The sequence below is a fragment of the Strigops habroptila genome, chromosome W (genome assembly GCF_004027225.2).
Source record: "Strigops habroptila isolate Jane chromosome W, bStrHab1.2.pri, whole genome shotgun sequence".
NCBI classification, from domain to species: domain Eukaryota; kingdom Metazoa; phylum Chordata; class Aves; order Psittaciformes; family Psittacidae; genus Strigops; species Strigops habroptila.
The window spans coordinates 20,888,773-20,908,944 of record NC_044301.2 but is presented as its reverse complement, the minus strand read 5'-3'; the positions used below and the strand labels follow the sequence as shown (position 1 = coordinate 20,908,944).

The 20,172-nt window shown below is 48.3% G+C and overlaps 1 protein-coding gene and 1 long non-coding RNA gene across 2 annotated transcripts in view; one reads left to right on the top strand and one right to left on the bottom strand.

The window, feature by feature from the left end:
• Nucleotides 1-18,436, bottom strand: part of LOC115619114 (paraplegin-like) — a 38,712-nt gene extending 20,276 nt beyond the window's left edge. The window contains 2 exon segments of the mRNA XM_030511157.1: nt 16,639-16,741; nt 17,923-18,436. Of these exon segments, the coding sequence (XP_030367017.1) occupies nt 16,639-16,741; nt 17,923-18,045 (226 nt within the window). The 5' untranslated portion in view covers nt 18,046-18,436.
• On the top strand, nt 7,695-9,238 carry LOC115619117. Its single transcript, XR_003994923.1, has 2 exons — nt 7,695-7,731; nt 9,183-9,238. It is a non-coding gene; the product is annotated as an uncharacterized LOC115619117 (long non-coding RNA).
• Nucleotides 18,437-20,172: the final 1,736 nt, after the last annotated feature.

The window sequence follows — 20,172 nt, the reverse complement described above, 5'->3', positions numbered from 1 at the left end:
CACGCAGCCGCTCGCTCACTCCCCCCTTCTTCCTCCCCCCGCTCCCAGAGGGATGGGGAGGAGAATCAAAAGAATGTAACTCCCACGGGTTGAGATAAGAACAGTCCTGCAACTAAGGTATAATACAAAACCACTACTGCTACCAGCAATAATAATAATGATAAGGGAAATAACAAGGGGAGAGGATACAATTGCTCACCACCCGCCGACCGATACCCAGCCCCACCCGAGCAGTGATCTGGGCCTTCCGGGTAACTCCCCCCGGTTTCTATACTGGGCATGATGTGCTGTGGGATGGAATACCCCTTTGGCCAGTTTGGGTCAGGTGTCCTGTCTCTGCTTCCTCCCGGCTTCCCCTCCTCCCTGGCAGAGCATGAGACTGAGAAAATCCTTGGTCGGAGTAAACACTACTTAGCAACAACTAAAAACATCAGTGTTATCAGCGTTGTTCCCAGGCTGAAAGTCAAAAACACAGCACTGCACCAGCTACTAAGAAGGAGAAAAATGACTGCTGTAGCTGAACCCAGGACATTGCAATACTTAGGAGGAAAAAACAAATACTCCAACCTATAGTTAATTGTTGACCATCTTTATCCTGCACTAGAGGTTGTGAGCTCTCAAATCCTAAATAAATCAAATGCTGTGCTGAAGAAAGAGAACATTGCATGAGGGCAAGGAAATTAGGCCACTCGGGAAATGTGCTCAGGCCTATTCCTGTCTGTCATGGCAAACTGAAGGGACGCTAATTTGGGGAAGGAGCTCAGTGACCCTTTGGTCCTTGCTCTGTTTCTCTTCCCCTGTCTCACTCTGGAGGTGGCATCTGCGCCCACTGCTCACCTCCTTTTGCAACTTCAAGATAAACATATCCATCTCTGCTTCAGCCGTGCTCCCTTAAAGCTCTACAGCAACTCTCTCATGGTGGAAGGCATCATTATGTCAAGCATAAGGTCAAAACTACCCATCTGTGCTCACGTGGGTGCAGTTCTCTGCTGATTCAGCTCCTCTCAGGATGTAAAGATGGGAATCTATTTTTAATACATGAGACAACATGTGATTTATGACTACTACAGTCACACATCAGGGTAAATCCTGTGTGACCAGTCAGGTGACGCCAACAGAGGCCAAGAGAATAAAACTTTAGAAGAACTTCAATTAGAAGAACCTTTACTTTAAGCTTGGCTCATGTTTTAATTGGTGTCATCTCTTAACATTTTGGAGAGATGGTTTTGGCAAACAAAGCAGCCATTTAGAAAGCCAGCAAGGAATACAGCTGATGCTCTTGGTACTGCAGCAGAAGCCTCCCCAACTCTGCACACAATCTCATTTTTCTTAAACTACTTTCAAGCCATCCTTGTTTGTTTGGTTGTTGTTGTTAAAGGACAACTCCAACTTAAAACAAGCCCTTCTTCCTGTGATGCCATTAAGAAATAAAAGGCTGGGCTTCCACCTGCTTTATAATGAGGTGGTTGCTCACAGCTCCATGAGATGTGATTAAATAATAAGGCTAAACTAAAGCCACAGCTCACTCCTACCAAAATCAGCTGCCTTTTGAAGGTTTAACTCCTCACTGCAGCCCACAGTGTGATCAGTGGTGGCCCAGCGGACCCCACACAGGCAGAGCCACTGAAGCAGGACCTGGATTAGTTCCGGTGCTCCCACACACACTCAGCCTGACCAGGCAGCAGTATTTTTGGACCCCTCAAAGCTCTGAGCTGCTTTTGTGGGTAGTAAGTCTATTTACACGGTTCCTTGCAGGACCCTATGCTCATGTGAATAGTAAGTCCAGGGAGCTTTGGGCCTCCCGCATCCCTAGAGGAGGATGTTTTCCCAGGGTAGTGGTCCCCTGCTGCTGGATAAATGCCTTATATTGATGTTCTAGATGTGACCTCATGACAGTCCTGTTCTAATTACTGTTTTTGTGATTCCTAATGACCAGCTTTAGGTTTCTTAGCCTGCTTATGGATTTCAGGGGTGTGGAGTGACAGTTGCTCACTCGGAGCTTACTGACCTCCTCCAGTCTGTGGGGTTTGGAGATGACTTCAGCCACCTCCTGCACACAGATAGATTCCTGGGCTTCTCCTGCAATCTGCACGCTTCAGCAGCTCTCCAGGGAGCACACTCCCATGGAGAAATCTGTTCATTCGTGGCCTTTGAGTCACAATCAAGCTGTTTCCCTCCTCCTGCTCTACCACTGCAAGCCAAGCTGAGAGGTACCTGTGTCACTTAGAATCATAGAATAGTTAGGGTTGGAAAGGACCTTAAGATCATCTAGTTCCAACCCCCCTGCCATGGGCAGGGACACCTTGCACTAAACCGTGTCACCCAAGACTCCGTCCAACCTGTTCCAGTGCCTCACCACCCTCACAGTAAAGAACTTCTTCCTTATATCTAACCTAAACTTCCCCTGTTTAAGCTTGAAGCCATTACCCCTTGTCCTACCACTACAGTCCCTAAGGAAGAGTCCCTCCCCAGCATCCTTGTAGGCCCCCTTCAGATACTGGAAGGCTGCTATGAGGTCTCCACGCAGCCTTCTCTTCTCCAGGCTGAACAGCCCCAACTCTCTCAGCCTGTCTTCATATGGGAGGTGCTCCAGCCCTCTTATCTTCCTCGTGGCCCTCCTCTGGACTCGCTCCAACAGCTCCATGTCCTCCTTATGTTGAGGACACCAGAAGTGTACACAGTACTCCAAGTGAGGTCTCACGAGAGCAGAGTAGAGGGGCAGGATCACCTCCTTTGACCTGCTGGTCACACTTCTTTTGATGCAGCCCAGAATATGGTTGGCTTTCTGGGCTGCAAGCGCACACTGAAGCTGGCTCATGTTAAGCTTCTCGTCAACCAACACCCCCAAGTCCTTCTCTGCAGGGCTGCTCTGAATCTCTTCTCTGCCCAACCTGTAGCTGTGCCTGGGATTGCCCTGACCCAGGTGTAGGACCTTGCACTTGGCTTGGTTAAACTTCATAAGGTTGGCATCAGCTCACCTCACAAGCGTGTCAAGGTCCCTCTGGATGGCATCCCTTCCCTCCAGCGTATCAACTGAACCACATAGTGTCATCGGCAAACTTGCTGAGGGCACGCTCAATCCCACTGTCCATTTTGCCGACAAAGATGTTGAACATGATCAGTCCCAACACTGACCCCTGAGGGACACCAATCGTTACTGGTCTCCAATTAGACATTGAGCCGTTGACCACAACTCTTTGCGTGCAGCCATCCAGCCAGTTCTTTATCCATCAAGTGGTCCATCCATCAAATTTATGTCTTTCCAGTTTAGAGACAAGGATGTTGTGCAGGACTTCTCTCAGTGTTGCTTCTTATTGCATTGACTTTGCCCTTCTAGCAATTCGTAAGCCATGGCTAGCAGTTTGGTCACTGCTGCTGTACAGCTGATTCCCTCTGGTCCCCTGCCTATGGCCATCAGTTACCTTCCTATCTTAAACTCGACAGTCTATAGAGGTGACTTGAACATAAGTTTGTACCTCAGCACCATGTCCCAGTTATGCCTTATGCCCACCAGCTGCCTCGCCGTGAGGCTGGGGGTTTCCTCCTTGACCCCGGGAGGAGCAGTGTTAAGTGCCATGCTGTCCTCTGCGTGCAAGAGGAGCAGATTGGGAGGTGGGTCTGGCAGTGGCAGTGATCCCAAGCTGTTCCTGGAGGAATAGGTGTGATGGTTTTGGACTGGCTCATATGAAGAGGATACTTGCTGAACAGATCTTTCCCTGGTGAGGGGTCTCACTGTGCTTGAGGGACAAGAAGCGTGGTCTTTTAAGTATAGCTTTTTTTCCCCAAGCCTGAGGCTTTCCTGGATGCTTGGCCTTGCTATGCTGAAGGGGAGCATCTATCCCGTGACCTTGACTTGTCATCTGCAAAGAAGTAATCTAAAGAAAACCCGTCTGGTACATGACAGGTGCACGCTGCTGAAGGGTGCTGGAATACTCTAGGGCATCACCGAGCTGTGCATTTTTGTCCTGCCACAGAGGCGGCCTGGCTTCTGCTGCTGGGGGGGTAACAGCAATTTTTCATCCCTTGAAAGAGTCTGAATTTACCTTCTAGCACCTTCAGCTCTACATTTAACCCTTCGATTTGTTATGGATGTGAAGTCTGTTGGTGGCACAGTGGCCATCTGATGCCAGGTATCCATTCTTTCAGTTTGCAGAGTGCTGTGTTGAAATGAGCTGGAGCCAAGCTGGGGGGTGGGGGGGTGGGTTGATGGCATCCTGCAAGGAGCTTCCTGAGACTCAGGGGGCAGGGACAAGGGCAGTAAGACTGTCTTACAGGGAGCACAGAAATAGGAGATGTGGATTCTCCAAAGTAGCAGAGCAGAGAGCTGTGTTGGCTGTGGAAACTGATTTCTCTTGGCCTGAAAAACACAAGATGGGGCTGCTAATGCTGCTTCCTGTTCCTAACCTGCTCAGGAGATAAACCAGAGATTTCAGACTCCAGTCCAGCACCTTTCCCCAGTAGTAAATACACGTGGCATTACTGAGTGATGTCACAGCTAGAGCACATCCCAGCAAGGCCAAGCCTGGATCAGGTTATATCTGTCTTCTCAGAGTGTTGGCTTACTCCCAAAGGAGCATATTGCCAGTCCAAGGGCAGTGACTGAAGCCACCTTTCCCAAGGTCATATCTCGCACACGCAGAGAGGACAGTGCTCATTTCCACGTACACAGCCTGAGCTGCCCATGCAGAAGTCACAGTGCGGCCATGACGGGTGCCTGCTGCACATAGGGTAAAACCTCTTGACTTTCCCTTCTGGCAACCCTTTCTGTTGGCACCAGCAAAGTGAGGACCCCCCAGGCCCCCTTCCCAGTGCTTCATCATCTGGTTACCTTTGAGGCTCAGTGTGAAAGGAGGAATAGGAATCACGTCAACTCCAGCTACGTGGTGTGTCTGTAAATAACCAGTCCTCATAGTTCAGTACAGTTTTGTCACATCCAGACCTGCAGCTTCTGGCCAGGAGCATCACAGCGAGAGCCCAGCTGCCCTACAGCCCTGGAGTGCTGCTTGTTCCAGTCGGTGAGCCCACCCAGATTCAGCTGGGGGGTTGTCCATGATGAGCCTTGGACCCATTCAGCTTTCTCTGCCCTCCATCATTAAATGGGTCCAATTTTGTCTTTGCAGAAGCTAGAGCAAACCTATAAAGCAGGTGTCGTGAAACCTAGTTGGCTCGCTCTTGGGTAAGAATGGCAGAAGTCATTGAAGTCCTGTCTAAGCAAACTGCACTGCTCCACTTCTAATCAGGCCGTAATTCCCTTTAAATGATGCAACTCTTTAAAAATAGATCAGGCCTAATTAGCAACAAGTCTAATCAAGAAAATGGATGGAAGCAAGGTGTGACATGCCTTGAGTGAAGTGGAAGTAGGGCTGGTACCTTGCCATGGTTGAGGGGCAGTGAGGGGCCCCATAGCCCCTTGGTCCCTGGTGCACTTTGCTGTAGTTGCTGTATCCCCAGTGGAGATCCCATACCTCTGTGCCTGTGCCAGAGAGCACAGCATTTCCAAATGAGCCCTTTCCTCTTCCAAACATAGCTGGGGCATAAATACCCCACCGCCACGGATCCTTCTGCAGGGTGGGTGAAGACATGACACTTCATCTCTGCAGCAGCCACCAGGCCAAGCAGGGTGTCGTGCACAGGTGACACAGAACAAAGGGCTTCTGCTCTGCCTGTGTTTGTGCTTAGACAGAGTTTTTTATCCACTCCTTCCCCGGCCTAGCCACTTAGGGCCACTGCAGCACCAGCTCGGTCTGTCCGGCCATGCCAGGTGGGATCTGTATCTCCACAGCCACTGTCACCTCCCCACCACGACACTGCGAGCTATGACCAGATTAATTGCAACCAGTTTAATTTTGTGTCTGTAAATTAAGCTGTTTGATGATTAAGCCAGTGATACAAAGAGACTTCCAGGAGTGAGGAGGACATTAACATGCTAATAGATCTTGCTGGTAGAAGGTTTACTTAGACACATCCCAGGGGGCAGATGACAATTAACATCCTAAGAGACTCTTCTAGAAAGAGGATGCTAATTCAGACCTGCTGGGAAGGGAGATAATTTATTATTATTTTATGTAGCCCTGCAACCTCCTATTCAAGAATGCCTGAGATAGTTGAGGACAGGTAAGTTAGGAGAACAACAGCGAGGAACCTAAAAGTCATCCTGGAGCAACCTGAGGGGAGAAATATGGACAGGAGTGAGAGAGAAAATGCTGCAAAAACTATCCTGGTCAGCAAGACAGGAGAGGAGAAGGAAACATGACTCCTCAATGGCACATCAAAGAAATTGGGCAGGAGAGATCAGACCTGCTGGCCTCACATATTCATTTCAGTAGAGCAAGAAGGGTGTAACTGTGGTAGGAGGGAGGCGATGGCTCCGAAATGCCTTCCTGCCCCAAAGAAATACTCATCAGAGCACATTGAGGCCACCCACTCTGCAGTGCACAACTAGTGCAAAACAGGAAGAGATTACACAAGATTTAGGATCAGGGACTTAAAATACAATGACCTTTGTGGTATTTGTACACAGGGAACTTAACACTACTCATAACCTTGACACACCCTGGTGTAATGCTTGGGGGGGGGGGAAAGAGTCCACCCCTGTTAGAACCACACACATGCACCAACAGAACAATTTCAAATGCAGGCTACCGGTTGTGTTGTAGCTCGGCTACCATGAGTTGTCAAACACATTGTAATGGCTTTTCCACAGAAAACAGAACACGGGAGCCAGCTAACCTGCCTGACAAAGAGCAAACATCATTGTATATATTATTTGTTCACTCATTTCACTTCTGAGCGCACTTGATAATCCATCATGCTCAGCTGCAGATACTAAATGTTGTTTTCAGAGCTAATTGAGCTATCAGAAGGGAAGTCTTCCTCAGCAACAGCTGCAGAGGGAGGGAGCTGGTCTCTTCCCTCTCTGATGAATTTAAGATTGGAGAGGTCGTTTCTTTCTTCTTTTCCCAGCCTTTACAATTATGGGGGACATGATGTTAAGAGCGATAAAAATCCCAGAGCAGGGCTAGTTGTGTAATTACTGCTGCCCTAGTGCCAGGTCTCCCCGCCTGCCGTGGCTGCAAACTCTCTCCTGTGCCTGCAGAAACCTGCTTGCTCCTCCTAGCTGTTAATTCTCCTCCTGCCTAAATCTGCTGGGGCGGCCTGGCCAAGGCTAGGGACCTACCTGCGCTGCAGGGCCTGGACAAGGCCTGGCTGTGGGAACTGTCCGCTCATGGGGACTTGGCCAGGCAGACCTTGGCCTGGGGTTCATCTGCAGAAGGCAGCCCGCCTTGGGACGTGCCTGGCTGAGGCCGGGCAGCCGGGATTGTGGCTGGACAGGCGCTGTAGCTGTGGATTCTCCGTTGCTGTGCTAACCGCTCAGGCCGTCCCGATAGTCCCCGCGCGGCTGCGACCGGGGGCGAGGCCAACGGTTGTAACCGCCATCTTGAGGCATGGCAGTCCGCTTACTGCCGGCCCCTTTCCAAGATGGCTGTTCGCTCTTCACTGGGTATTTCTGTCCCCACTGACTCATCCAGCTCCTGGGGTGGCGGCGAGTACAGCGGCCAGCTCCCGCGGCCTTCCCCTCAGCGGCTCTTCAGCGCCCGCTAGCTGCGGCCGCCCTTCAAAGGTCTCTAGGCAGAGTGGGACGGCCGGTGGGTTATGGCATTGTTGCTGCGGTTGCTGCCGCTGCTCTGGGGGCGCGGCGGCGCTGCCCTTGGCGCGGGACGTGGCCTGCAGGTAATGGGGCGGCGGCGGAGCCCGCGGAGCGGGCTAGCCACGGGGCAGGGCTCCCGGGTGCGGCGGAAGGTGTAGTGCCGAGCACCGGGGAGGACCCCGCTGGAGCAGTCCGGTGCCGCCGCCTCACGGAGCCCCTCCCCTCATCTCTTCCGGCAGCGTTCACCTGGGGAGAGTCCGGCCCGGCGCCGTGCCTGCGGGACCGGGAGCAGGGGAGGAGGAGGCGAGTGTGGAAGAGAGGGGGAGAGCTGGGTCAGCCCCCCCGGCTCCGTGTGTGAACGGGCTCTTGCTTTCCTTGGAGGGTGTCTCGGGTTGGATCGTCCCACAGGTCCATCGTTGTAGTGCTTTATAGTAGTAACTTGGGGTCATACTGTATGAAGATTATATCTAGGCTGTCGTAAGGAAGAAAATGTTGATTAAAGGGATTTTTTCGAACTTGGTGCTGGCTCTTTGTATCTCTTGTGATGTAAACATCCACCACATTGGTGCGCACCACAGATGTGTTTTCCCCCATCTTGCTGTGCTGCTGGTATCACAGGAGTCTCCAACCTAGCCCTTAAAGCACAAGGCAAGGCTCTTGTTTAAACGAGGCCTCCAACATGAATTCAGACTTTTGTTGTGGTTTTCTGCAGTGCAGTGAAAAAGCACTGCCCATCTAAGTAGGCAGTGGAGGAAGAACAATTGTAGGACTTCTTTTGAAACATGCCAGGTTTTTCTGTTATCGATTTAAACTAGTCTAAGCTGTTCTGTTCCAGAAAGTATCAACCCCAAGAGGTTACCATCTTGGGCCAGTGAAAGCTTTCATGCTGCTGCCCAGCAAACCAGGAAAAGAGGGTGAGGGATTTCAGCCTAGTCAGTGCTCCTGTCTGGTTTGCTGCAGGGAAACTTGTGCCTGTGCAGTAGAGGGGTGGTGAGACAGGGAATCACACATTGGAGAAGGTGCCAGACTTGTGTTCAGTAAGAGCATTAGTAAATGTTAGTTCAAATGCTGTGAAGTTGCCTTTAAATGCGAATATTGACTGCAGGATTACTGCTGAAATACCCTGGGGAAATGGCTGTGTTGCCCTTTCTGCCGTGCAGCAGGGTACAAAGTACTAGTCCTTAAGATTTCCAGTTGTGGGAAGGTATCTCTACATTTTAAGAACTGACTTCTAACATATCTTTACAATGAAGAACAGAGCTACAGGGAGGAAAAGATAAAGTTTTAAGTGTTCTGAGTGTATGCTTCTAATTATACATGTGCTTTCTTTAAACTGGGTTATAAACAACATCTTCAAAGTCACATGGTGAGCGTACAGCACAGCCAGGAATAACATTCAGTCTCCCAGCTGCTGCTCCTGCAACTTACCCACAATATTTTCATGTTTAGAAATCTTAGTTTCACAGTGCACAGAAAGGTTAAGCGGTCACAGTCATTTTCTAATAGTTGGCTTTTTGTTTTTCTTCTTCCTCAGAGCCTTCTGTCACCAACACATTTCCCCACATGTCAAGGTCTCGGTGGAGTCCTGGTGAAACAACACATAATTTGAGATCCAGTCTGGGCTTTAGAATCTCTTAGGTGAGTCCTGAAAAGCAATTGTACAGGTGGAAGAGGGGAAAAGGTCTTGTTTAGTAAGAGTATTACCTTTTCCTTACCTTCACTGCTTGCATTACTGAAATAAAGCTGTTCTATTCTTGGCTTTGGGAGCTGTGTGCGTTTTGCAGAGGTTCTAGGTTTTTGTTTAGTGACAGGGATGAACAGCAGCACCTTTCCACAAGGAGCTCAGCACGATTAAGTAAGCACTTGAGTCATTAGACCCGAAAAGCTAATTTAAAAACTGCAGACTTTTGTGAGAGACTGAACTGAAATCAGACTCCACCCTCCATTGTCTCAAAGATTGGTATGAAAAGCTGAGATGCAATTCCACCATCCATTGCCTGAGATGGGTGTGAGGAGCCGAAATGGGACTCCACCATCCATTGCCTGAGAGATGGGTGGGGAGGAGCTAGACTTGAGGATTGGTGTGAGGAATTGCTGCAGGTGTGCAGTTGAAGAGCTGGCTGCAAGACCAGCAAAAACTGGTCCACCAGCAATGTGTAGTATGTGACATTAAGAACAGAGGTACTCCCCTCAACTCATAATAAAAGGGGGAAAAGGTAATTGCCAGGAGGACACCCTCCACAGGGGACACCCACCTCCGACGACTACTACAGGCTCTTGGGGACACTCTGCTCCGATATTGACTACGGGCCCTGGAGGACTCCCACCACCGGAGGACGACGACTACGGATCCCTGGGACACTGCTGGATCCCTGGTGGTGACTCTCTCTGCACCCCAAATTCTTGCTTAATTTCTATCTTTTTTTCCAATCTGTCCTTTTGCTATCTCCTTTTTTTATAAAAATTGTCTTTTTTGTAATAAAAAACCTGATTGATTACGGTACTTGACCTTGTTTGCATCTTAATTTCACTCTGGAGATCACGAACGAAATGGGTCCGACACTGGGGTTTTCTCCAGTTGGACCCTGACAACTTTAAAGCAGAGAATCTCTCTGCCTTATTAGCAAGGCCAAAGATGAAAATGTCATTCACCTTTTTTCAGAAGTTGCATCATGGACCTTGCTGAAAAGCCTTGCACTGGATAAGTTAAAAGTGTATGTTAGAAAATGTTATCTGAATCTTAGAGCAAAAGCACAGAAAGGTAAAACAAAGGCAATTATTCTTCTTGCTGCCATCTTCAAGTTGGAAAGACAACTTAGCTGCTGCCTTGGAGATTTGAACAAAACTGGTCACAGCTATTCGGGCCAGTGTGGGCCTGCTGAGCTTGGGCCTGCTCTACCTTTGAGAGGGTTGGGGTTTTTTAAGTTAAAATAAAAATATATGCATAATCTTTCAAATGGCAGTGACTCCTCTAGTAGAACTAGCAGTGGACAAGCAGTTCCAGTTTCTGGGCTTAGTCCTCTTTCTGGAGCCCTCATGAAAGACCATGGGAAATGGAAACCACTGTCATCAAGTCAGTTGCCTGGCTTCTCAACTTGTATTTTTCTGATGGAAAAAAGCCTTTGCCTATTGTTTTGTAGCAGTAACTGTGAGTCTTACTGTTTGTTAGCTTTACTTTCTTGGGTTTTATTATTTAGAGTATCCTATCAGCATTTACCGAGAAACCTGCATTTAATCTAGTACCTATTAAAGGCAGTTCTGAGCGTAAGGCTGTTCTTAACTGACCCATACCAGTGTTAACTACAGTTATACCTTGGGAAATGTGTACGTGTTTCAGCACTGAAGAAATGTCTAGAAATTTATTGTCTTTGCTCCATTAAAAATAATCTCTGAACAAATCCATTTTTTTATTGGATTATCAAGAAAAATATATAAGGAAAGTGAAGGAGTCTGTCCCTCCTGTTACGTCTGATGATGAGGCTGTCCCGTTTTCCTTGGCACATGAGTACAGCTGTGTGCTTGGGTGGATGTGGAGCTCGGTTTCTCTGCACTTGAAGCTCATGTGTGTTTCTGTCATGCTCACTCCTCCTCTCACTATCTCCTGAAGGTCATCCTAGAAGTCACCAGGAACTGGCCAGAGGCAAAGATTTGGAATGTCACCAGAGGAGGAGGTGATGTGTGCTGAAGAAACCCCACCGTATAATAAACTGTCAGAAAAGGGAAGCAATATGCCTTGTTTACTGATGGGTCCTGCCATATTGTGGGAAAGCATCGGAGATGGAAGGCAGCTGTGTGGAGTCCCCTGTGACAAGTTGCAGGAACTGCTGAAGGAGAGGGTGAATGGAGTCAGTTTGCAGAGGTGGAAGCCATCCAGCTGGCCTTGGACACTGCTGAATGAGAAACATGGCCAGTACTTTATATTGACTCATGGATGGCAGCAAATGCCCTGTGGGGGTGGTTGCAGCAATGGAAGCAGAGCAACTGGCAACGCAGAGGTAAACCCATCTGGGCTGCTGCACTGTGGCAAGATATCGCTGCTCGGGCGCAGAACCTGGAGGTGAAGGTACGCCACGTAGATGCTCATGTACCCAAGAGTCGGCCACTGAGGAACACCAGAACAACCAACAGGTGGATCAAGCTGCTAAGATTGAAGTGGCTCAGATGGATTTAGATTGGCAACATAAGGGTGAATATTTTTTAGCCCGGTGGGCCCATGGACACCTCAGGCCATCAAGGCAGAGATGCAACAAATAGATGGCTTGTGATCGAGGGGGTGGACTTAACAATGGACGCTATTGCCCAGGTTATTTCACCAAATGTGAAACGTGCTGCAATTAAGCAAAGCCAAGGGGTTAAAGCCTCTTCTGGTATGGAGGACAATGGCTGAAGTACAAATATGGGGAGGCCTGGCAGATTGACTATATCATACTCCCACCGACCCACCAAGGCAAGCACCTTGGTGGAAGCAAAAACCGGATGGCTGGAAACATACACAGTGCCCCTATGCCACTGCCCGGAACACTGTCCTGGGCCTTGAGAAACATGTCTTCTGGTGACGTGGCACCCCCAGAAAGAATTGAGTCAGACAAAGGGACTCATTTCCGGAACAACCTTATAGACACTTGGGCCAAAGAGCATGGCATTGAGTGGGGATATCACATCCCCTACCATGCACCAGGCCTCTGGGGAAAATCGAACGGTAACAATGGGCTGTTAAAAACTACACTGAGAGCAATGGTGGTGGACTTTCAAAACACTGGGATACACGTTTAGCAAAAGCCACCTGGTTGGTCAACACTAGGGGATCTGCCAGCAGGGCTGGCCCCAGCCCCAATCAGAACTTTTACGCACTGTAGAGGGGGATAAAGTTCCTGTGGTGCACACAAAGAATTTGCTGGGGAAGACAGTCTCTGTGTTATTCCTGTTCAGGTAAAAGACCAACTCATTTGAGGATTGCTTTCGCTCAGGGACCTAGATATACTTGGTGGGTAATGCGGGAAAGATGGGCAAGTCCGGTGTGTACCTCAAGGGATTTAATTTTGGGGAAAAACAGCCAATGAACTCAATTATACGCTGTTACCTGCTATATAAACACTTCTATAGCCCATCAGCCTAGATGCCCATCTCTGCCACACTGGGCTTTGAAAAGGAGATATGTGCTGTCATGATCGTCAGCAGAGAATACAGTCATGGGAAAAGCCAGCAGAAGCAGCGGGAGTCTCCCAGTACTGCCCTCAGGTCACCATTGACTGACCCTGACTTCCTCTCCAATCATCCCCCCAACTAAGAAATGAACTTGATGAGATCAGACTGTTACCGTAAAGTGGGTGGGAGAAACTCTCTTAACACTCAATTTGGAGTTTTAGAAAGCAGCATTCTTTATTGCAGCGCTGGGCACACATGCAAATCATTTCACAAAGGTGAGCGCACCAGTTACTTTGCCGGCAGCAGCTGTATATTTAGCATACTCATGCATATTCATTTTTCCATGAACTAATTATAATATTTGCATTCGAATTACACATGCGCTTTCTTGCTGAGTGGGGGTCTCTGGTGGTCACTGACAGTCTCCTCACCGTGTTTACTGAATGACCTCAGTGCCTGCACATGCTTGCAAGGTCCTAGTGCTGAGTTAGCAGTTGGTATGTCCTTGCTTCTGTTCGGGTTTCTGTTATCTTGAAGGTTAGCATCCTTGGTCTTATTTACTGTCTCCTTAGTTGTTATCAGTCCTGTGATGTTCCTTCCCCCGTCAGCCAAACATTCCTTTCTCTCTACGTGTTAGCAAGTTAGAATGGTTTGCTGTATTTTCCTATGTTAGTTTAAAGCCACACACACTATTGTTATTTTAAACCTATGATTTAAGCCTACAAGACAAGCTCAGCAGTGACCAGACGAATTCAGCGGTGTCGTCAGCAGGCAACAATCCAACACTACACACCGTCCCTCCTGCCCTGAAAAACTGTTGCGACAGATGTAGCCTGACATCATGGACGGAAGGAACTCAGCAAACTTTATAGGGATGGTCCATGGACTAAGGAATGATATCTGTCTCTTTGCGTGTGTGTGTTTGTGTATATATATACACACACACACATATACATCAAGAGAGAAAAAGCAATGGTATATTGAAAAACGTGGGACCTGAGCACGACGTGAATGGTACAGAATAAGGGGTGGATACTGTCCTGGGTTCAGCTATAACAGTTATTTTTCAACCTTCCCTAGTAGCTGGCGCAGCGCTCTGTTTCGGCTTTAGTCCTGGGAACAATGCCGATAACACACCAATGTTTTAGTTGTTGCTAAGTAATGCTTACCACTGATCAAGGACTTTTCAGTCTCTCATGCTCTGCCAGTGAGGAGGGGCACGGGAAGCCCAGGAGAAGCCAGAGACAGGACACATGACCCAAATTAGCCAAAGGGGTTTCCATACCCACAGCACATCATGCCCCAGTATATGAACTGGGGGAGTCACCAGAAGGCCCAGATTGCTGCTCGGGTCAGGCTGGGTATCGTCAGGCAGGTTGTGAGCAATTGTATTGTGCATCACTTGTGTTATTGATGGCTTTTTTTCCATTCCCTTTTTCAGTTTTATAATTCTCTCCCCTTGTTATTTCTCCTTATCGTTATTATTATTCAGTAGTAGTAGTAGTTGTTTTGTTAGTTATTGGACTGTTCTTATCTCAACCGCGGGGTTTACATTCTTTCGATTCTCCTCGCCCATCCTGCCCAGAGCTGGGGGGGAAGAAGGTGGCAGCTGCGTGGTTCTGTGTCACCGGCTGGGCTTAAACTACAACAAAGAGGCCAAGAACAAATTCTGGACAAAAACCTAAGCAAGTCAACTAGCCTGCACTTTTTTGCTCCCTGGGTACAGAGAGCAAACCTAGCACATGGTGTTATGTTGGATCTTGAACAATACAACTGCTTGACAATGAATGCTGCATTGCCACACAGAGGACAGAGTTCAGTAATCAATTAGGAAGCTAAAGGCCAAGGCTGGCTCTTGCAACAGGGGAGTGGCGTGGGCAGTCCAGGCTGGCATGGACTCACACAGCAACTGCATAACCTCTGTGCAGGAACTCTGGAGCCCCTTGCTCAGCACTATTTCAAACTCCAGAGGGACCTACCCTGGAAACAAGGCTCAATGCACAAGCCAGGAGAGTTGTCCAATTTCTACTCTGACCAGCAAAGTAATTGCTATTTCATACCTCCTATTCACTTTCCTGGTGTTGGGGTTCAGCTGCAGCCACTGGCCCAGGTGCTTGCCCATACAATCCCACACACCCTGCCACTCATGACCTGTCCAGCCTCAGGGAAAATCTCTTGGTGGTCCTCCTATATGGTCGTTTAACCCCTAAACAAGACCCGAGCCCGACCCTGCTTAACTTTCGAGATCAGACCGAAAATAGGGTGTTCCCAGGGTGGGATGGCCGTGGGTAAAACACACGTCGTATGTGTGGCAACATGCTGATCCCCAGCAAAAGCAGCAGGCAGGTTTCAAGGGTATTCCAAGGCTATTCCAAAACTTTAGAATTCTCAAATGCTGCTGTAAATAGCCTGGTGGGGGAGCAGAGGGGGTGTGTGTGTGTGAGGGAATGTCCCCTTCATAGGTTGACCCCCCCAAGGGGGGGGGGGGGTAAAAGAGATATGTAATTGCTAAAAATTCCATTACATGCCTTCCCAAAGTATAGAGGTGCATGACCACACTGAGAACGCAAACCAGACCAGTTTCATGATCAATGAGTTTATTGTATTACAAGTCATTACCATGAAGTACAGCGAAACAAGAACCTTAGCCCAGGCCCCCAGCCGATAAATGCTAAGACAGCAAATACTGGCTGTAAGGAAGGTGTGACATGCTGAAACTCTGAGACCAAGCGCAACAACTCTGAGAGCAAATAAATAAACATTGTGACAGTGACTATTAATCCAAAACAATGAATGCTTATCACAAATACGATTAGACACACTCTGGTCAGATCTGTCATTATCTCAACCCTTCGAGCCCCATGCTGGGTGCCACAAAGTACTGTTGTGGTTTAAGCCCAGCCAGTAACTCAAAACCATGCAGCCACTCACTATCTTCCCCCCCCTTTTTCCCCCCTGCTCCTGGAGGGATGGGGAGGAGAATCGAAAGAATGTAACTCCCACAGGTTGAGATAAGAACAGTCCTGCAACTAAGGTATAATACAAAACCACTACTGCTACCACCAATGATAATAATAATGATGACAACGGAAATAACAAAGGGAGAGAATACAATTGCTCGCCACCTGCCGACCGACACCCAGCTCGACCGAGCAGCAATCTGGGCCTTCCGGGTAACTCCCCCAGTTTATATACTGGGCATGACGTGCTGTGGGATGGAATACCCTTTGGCCAGTTTGGGTCAGGTGTCCTGTCTCTGCTTCCTCCTGGCTTCCCATACCCCTCCTCCCTGGCAGAGCACGAGACTGAGAAAGTCCTTGGTCAGAGTAAGCATTACTTAGCAACAACTAAAAACATTGGTGTGTTATCAGCATTGTTCTCAGGCTAAAGTCAAAAACACAGCACTGCACCAGCTACTAAGAAGGAGAAAAATTACTGCTACAGCTGAACCCAGGACACCTGGTAACATATATCAACTTAAAGAGTTTTCCCCCTGAAGTGCAACATCTCAGCCTCAACAACAGTTTGGACAGGAGCATAAGTAGTGGTTCCTCCCCTTAGGAATTGGGAACCCAGGCATTATAAAAGTGTATTTTCCATATCCCCACACCCTGCTAGTCCCAGAAGTTTCAAAAGATTGGAAATAGCCATGAACAATTGCTCATCAGAGCTCACCAGGGAGCTGGTTAGGTTCCCACTATTTCCGTAGAGATGGAGAAGGCTTAAAGAAAAAAGCCCTTTAGACCAAAATAGTTAAAACTAAGCAACCAAGAAGCTCCAGCTTGAACTGCAGAACCAGCGCAGAAGCAGGCAGAGCAGCCCCATAAGGACGCAACACATCATACCACTGAAGCCTGGAGTCAGTTCTGCAAGGTGCTGTGAGTAGAAGCTGGCATCTTGGATCAGTTTGAGGCCCTTCAGGTGCTGCTCAAAGATCTCTCTTCTCTCCTGTAAAGAGCACAGAACACCTGAGCCCAGCAAGCCTTCACGACATGGCAGCTTCAGTGCTGTCCCTCGGAGGGAGCAGGGGAGAAGCAGACCTCTGGCAGCGGGGACACGGTGACATTGCCACCAGAGGGCAGGGCTGTCCTTACAGTGTTGTAGTGCTCCAGGAGCCCTGATAAACACCCGGCTCAAATTCAGAACAGATGTACAGAGGCTTACCATGAGTTACCGCTTTCTCTCTCAGGGCCACTCTCCCCTCCTAACTTTCACTCTGATCTGCCTTAATTTTCTCTTATTATAAAAATCACTTGCAGGAAGGAGCTCTGACTGCCTTACCTGCTTCCTCACACACTGCAAACCCCATCTACTAGCTACTTCACCAGCAACCATTTTCCAGATGAAGGTGGGGGTGAAATGACGGCTGGCAAGTAGTCAAGGAGTGACTCATTCAGCTGGTCCAGGAGGTCCTGATTAAAACAATGGGCTCGGTTACTAGGGTTTTCCCCTTCCTCCTTCAGGGCAGCTGCACGATTCATGCTTCTGGTGCCAGATTCTATCAGGCATTTAAGATATTTTAACTGAAAACTCTTGAGGATGGCAGTAAAGCACAGATGGGAGAAGAAGAGCCTGTGCTGGCAGAGCAGGCAGATCTTTACTGCAGCTGAGCCTATTCCAAAAACTCTATTACAAATGTCAACACAGCGGACATTGAAGACTCCTAGCAAATGGATTTAAAAAGCATTCAGAAGGAGCAAAGTCACTTCACAGGCTGCCTTACAAGGATAGTGAGGATGATAAACCTACAGAACAAATGGTGCTCAAAGCACATGACAATTTAAGCTCTTATACAAGCCAACTTGCCAATTAGGTGGTTCCCAATTTCCTGGAGAGAAGACACAAACATAGTTCTGCATCTGCATTGCAAGAGAACCTCATGGAAGAATTCACCACCAAAGCTGGTACCAGAACAGAGACGCTTAAAACCAGTGAATGGTCATTTCAGGGAAACAAGCAACTGTGTTAGCATGTCAAGTCCTTCATCTAGAGCGTGTAAATAAGAATAAAGGCAAACAGAAGCTTACCAGCTCTACCTTCTCCAAGCTCAGGTTTTTCCCTGCCAGCAAGGACTGGGACACCTTAGACATCAACATTATGGTAAGGACAGGGCAGTAGGTGGAATGTACCTGGAGTGTTGGAAGATCAATGAAGATGTGCCTGTCCAGCCTCCCAGGTCTCATCAAAGCATTATCCAAGACATCAGCACAGTTGGTGGAAGCCAGCACTGTGACATGATCCGTGGTCCCCATTCCTGTAGAAAAACCAAGCAAAAACAAAGGTGAAGGTTTTCACCATGGCAGATGCTGCGTTGCAGGCATACAAAGGGATGGGGCAGGGCAGGATGCAGGGAATGTTTTATGAAGCTTTATCACAAAGCCAGAGGGTGTTTACAGCATCCTTTGGGACAGCTGAGGCTGAGAAAGTGTCCTCCTCTCCAGCTAGGAGCACAAGACAGGAAGGAACCTCCCAAGTCACCCAGGCCAGTCTCTGGTCATCACAGATACTCTGAAATTCCCTTTTCATTTACTTCATAAATCTTGGCTTAAAACTTTTTATTCCCCTTCCTTTTGCCACATTTGGCAATTGCTCCAACTAGAAACCAGAACAGAATTTCTCTATTCTGATGAGTTAGGAGATGCCTCTCACCCCAGGCTTATGTCAATTCCTGCTCTTTTAGCTCCAGGTTGTAAAAACAATGTTTGCTAGCTAAAACAGCCTTTCCCCCAAAATATTTCTGTGGAAAGCCCTTTCAGCTTTCATTTACTTTTAGCCTTCAGTCACAGACAGGCTTTCTTCTGACCAGCTCAGGTTAATGCAAAAAGAGAAGACGCAACCCTGCCACCCAGCAAGGGGCATGTTACAGCATGATTTCATCTTTGCCTTCTCACTCATCTTTTATCACTCAGAAGGCACCTAGGCATACTGCAGACCACTGCAAAGACCAACCCTGCAGAACTTAAACCACGGACATGTAGACAGACACAAAATGCAACCAAATAGCTCTGCAGTGATGATTAGCATACACCAGCTCAAGCCACAGTCAAAGAAGGTTTTGTCTCCAGGTCTTAAAGATGAAGGAAGCACCAGGATTTACCAGCTGTGCGAGAGCAGCCTGCAGTACGGAGGCATCAAAGACAGACAGGGCTTCCTGGGGAAGCCAGAGAGCACTAGCATCTGGAAGAGGGCAGAAAGGGGCAGGCGGTTGTGCTGCTTGGGTGGGGAGCCAAAGATCGTGTTGAATCACTGAACCACGCTGCTTATTTATGACATTCCACCAGGTGCCCACAGGCCCCTGGGTATGAGTCATCTGCTTACAGCAGATTCAACAGCCCTGGCACACGGCAGCCTTCCCAGGGAAAGGACACGTTAGTCCCATGTACTTTCTTGGCTGCCAAGTCACACGCTGCAGAGAGGCAGCTTTATGCACGTAAGCTGGGCGGGTTTCAGCTCTTTCCAGCTCCACCACAAGAGCTGCCAAATGTGTCAGCATAGGAGAGCTCAGCAGAGAGATTAAAGTTACAGATAAGTCAGAGGACTGGTTCTGTCAGCTTGTGCTACAGCAAACCTCAGTTCTTCCTCCCTGCAGGATGCTGTCTAAATAAGCTCCTGGAGAGGATAAAGCCAGCCATCCTGCAAGCATGTATTACACTTCACTTTGGAGTGTGATAAATAAGCAGAGCAGGCACTTGGGGATAGCAAGCTTCATTCACACGGCAGGATTAGATGGTACAGTACATTATCTGCTTTGCAGCTGGGAAGACTCTCTTAAAATAGGTCTGACTACTAGATCAAATGAAAAAACCAAAACCAACCACCCCCAGAACCACTGAGAGCATCCTCCTCACATCAGCTTCTGCCCCACTTGCTCTCAAGCCTGTATCCCAGCGGTGCAAAACACTGCTCCAAGAAATCTATTACTGCAGCCTCTGATTCATATTACTGTTCCCGATGCAACATCGCCTGGCATGTCACAGGATTTGGCTTTCACAAGCAAAGATGTAGACTGTTCCTTTGGCTAAAAAACATCACCTGGGTCACATCAACAAACGAAAAACAGCTCTGAAAATTTAGCCTAAAGAGAGCTTTGTATCTACAGTGTTTACAAATGAAGCCACTTGAAAAAAGAAAGGAAAAAAAGGGTCTACTTGAGCTGGCAAGTGCTCTGCTCCCCACTGACACAGCGCACTACTTTGCCGGGTATCTCACCTGCATTATTACACTGTGTAATTCTCTAGCCATTTGTTCAAAAGCCTTCTGGACATCATCTGTGAACAGTATCATTAAAAGAGAGCCACTTTTGTGAGGGAAGCCTCGGGTCAGAATCTTGCATACAGCAAGATCAGGGGAGAGAGGTCTTGTCTGAGGACTTGAGGTAA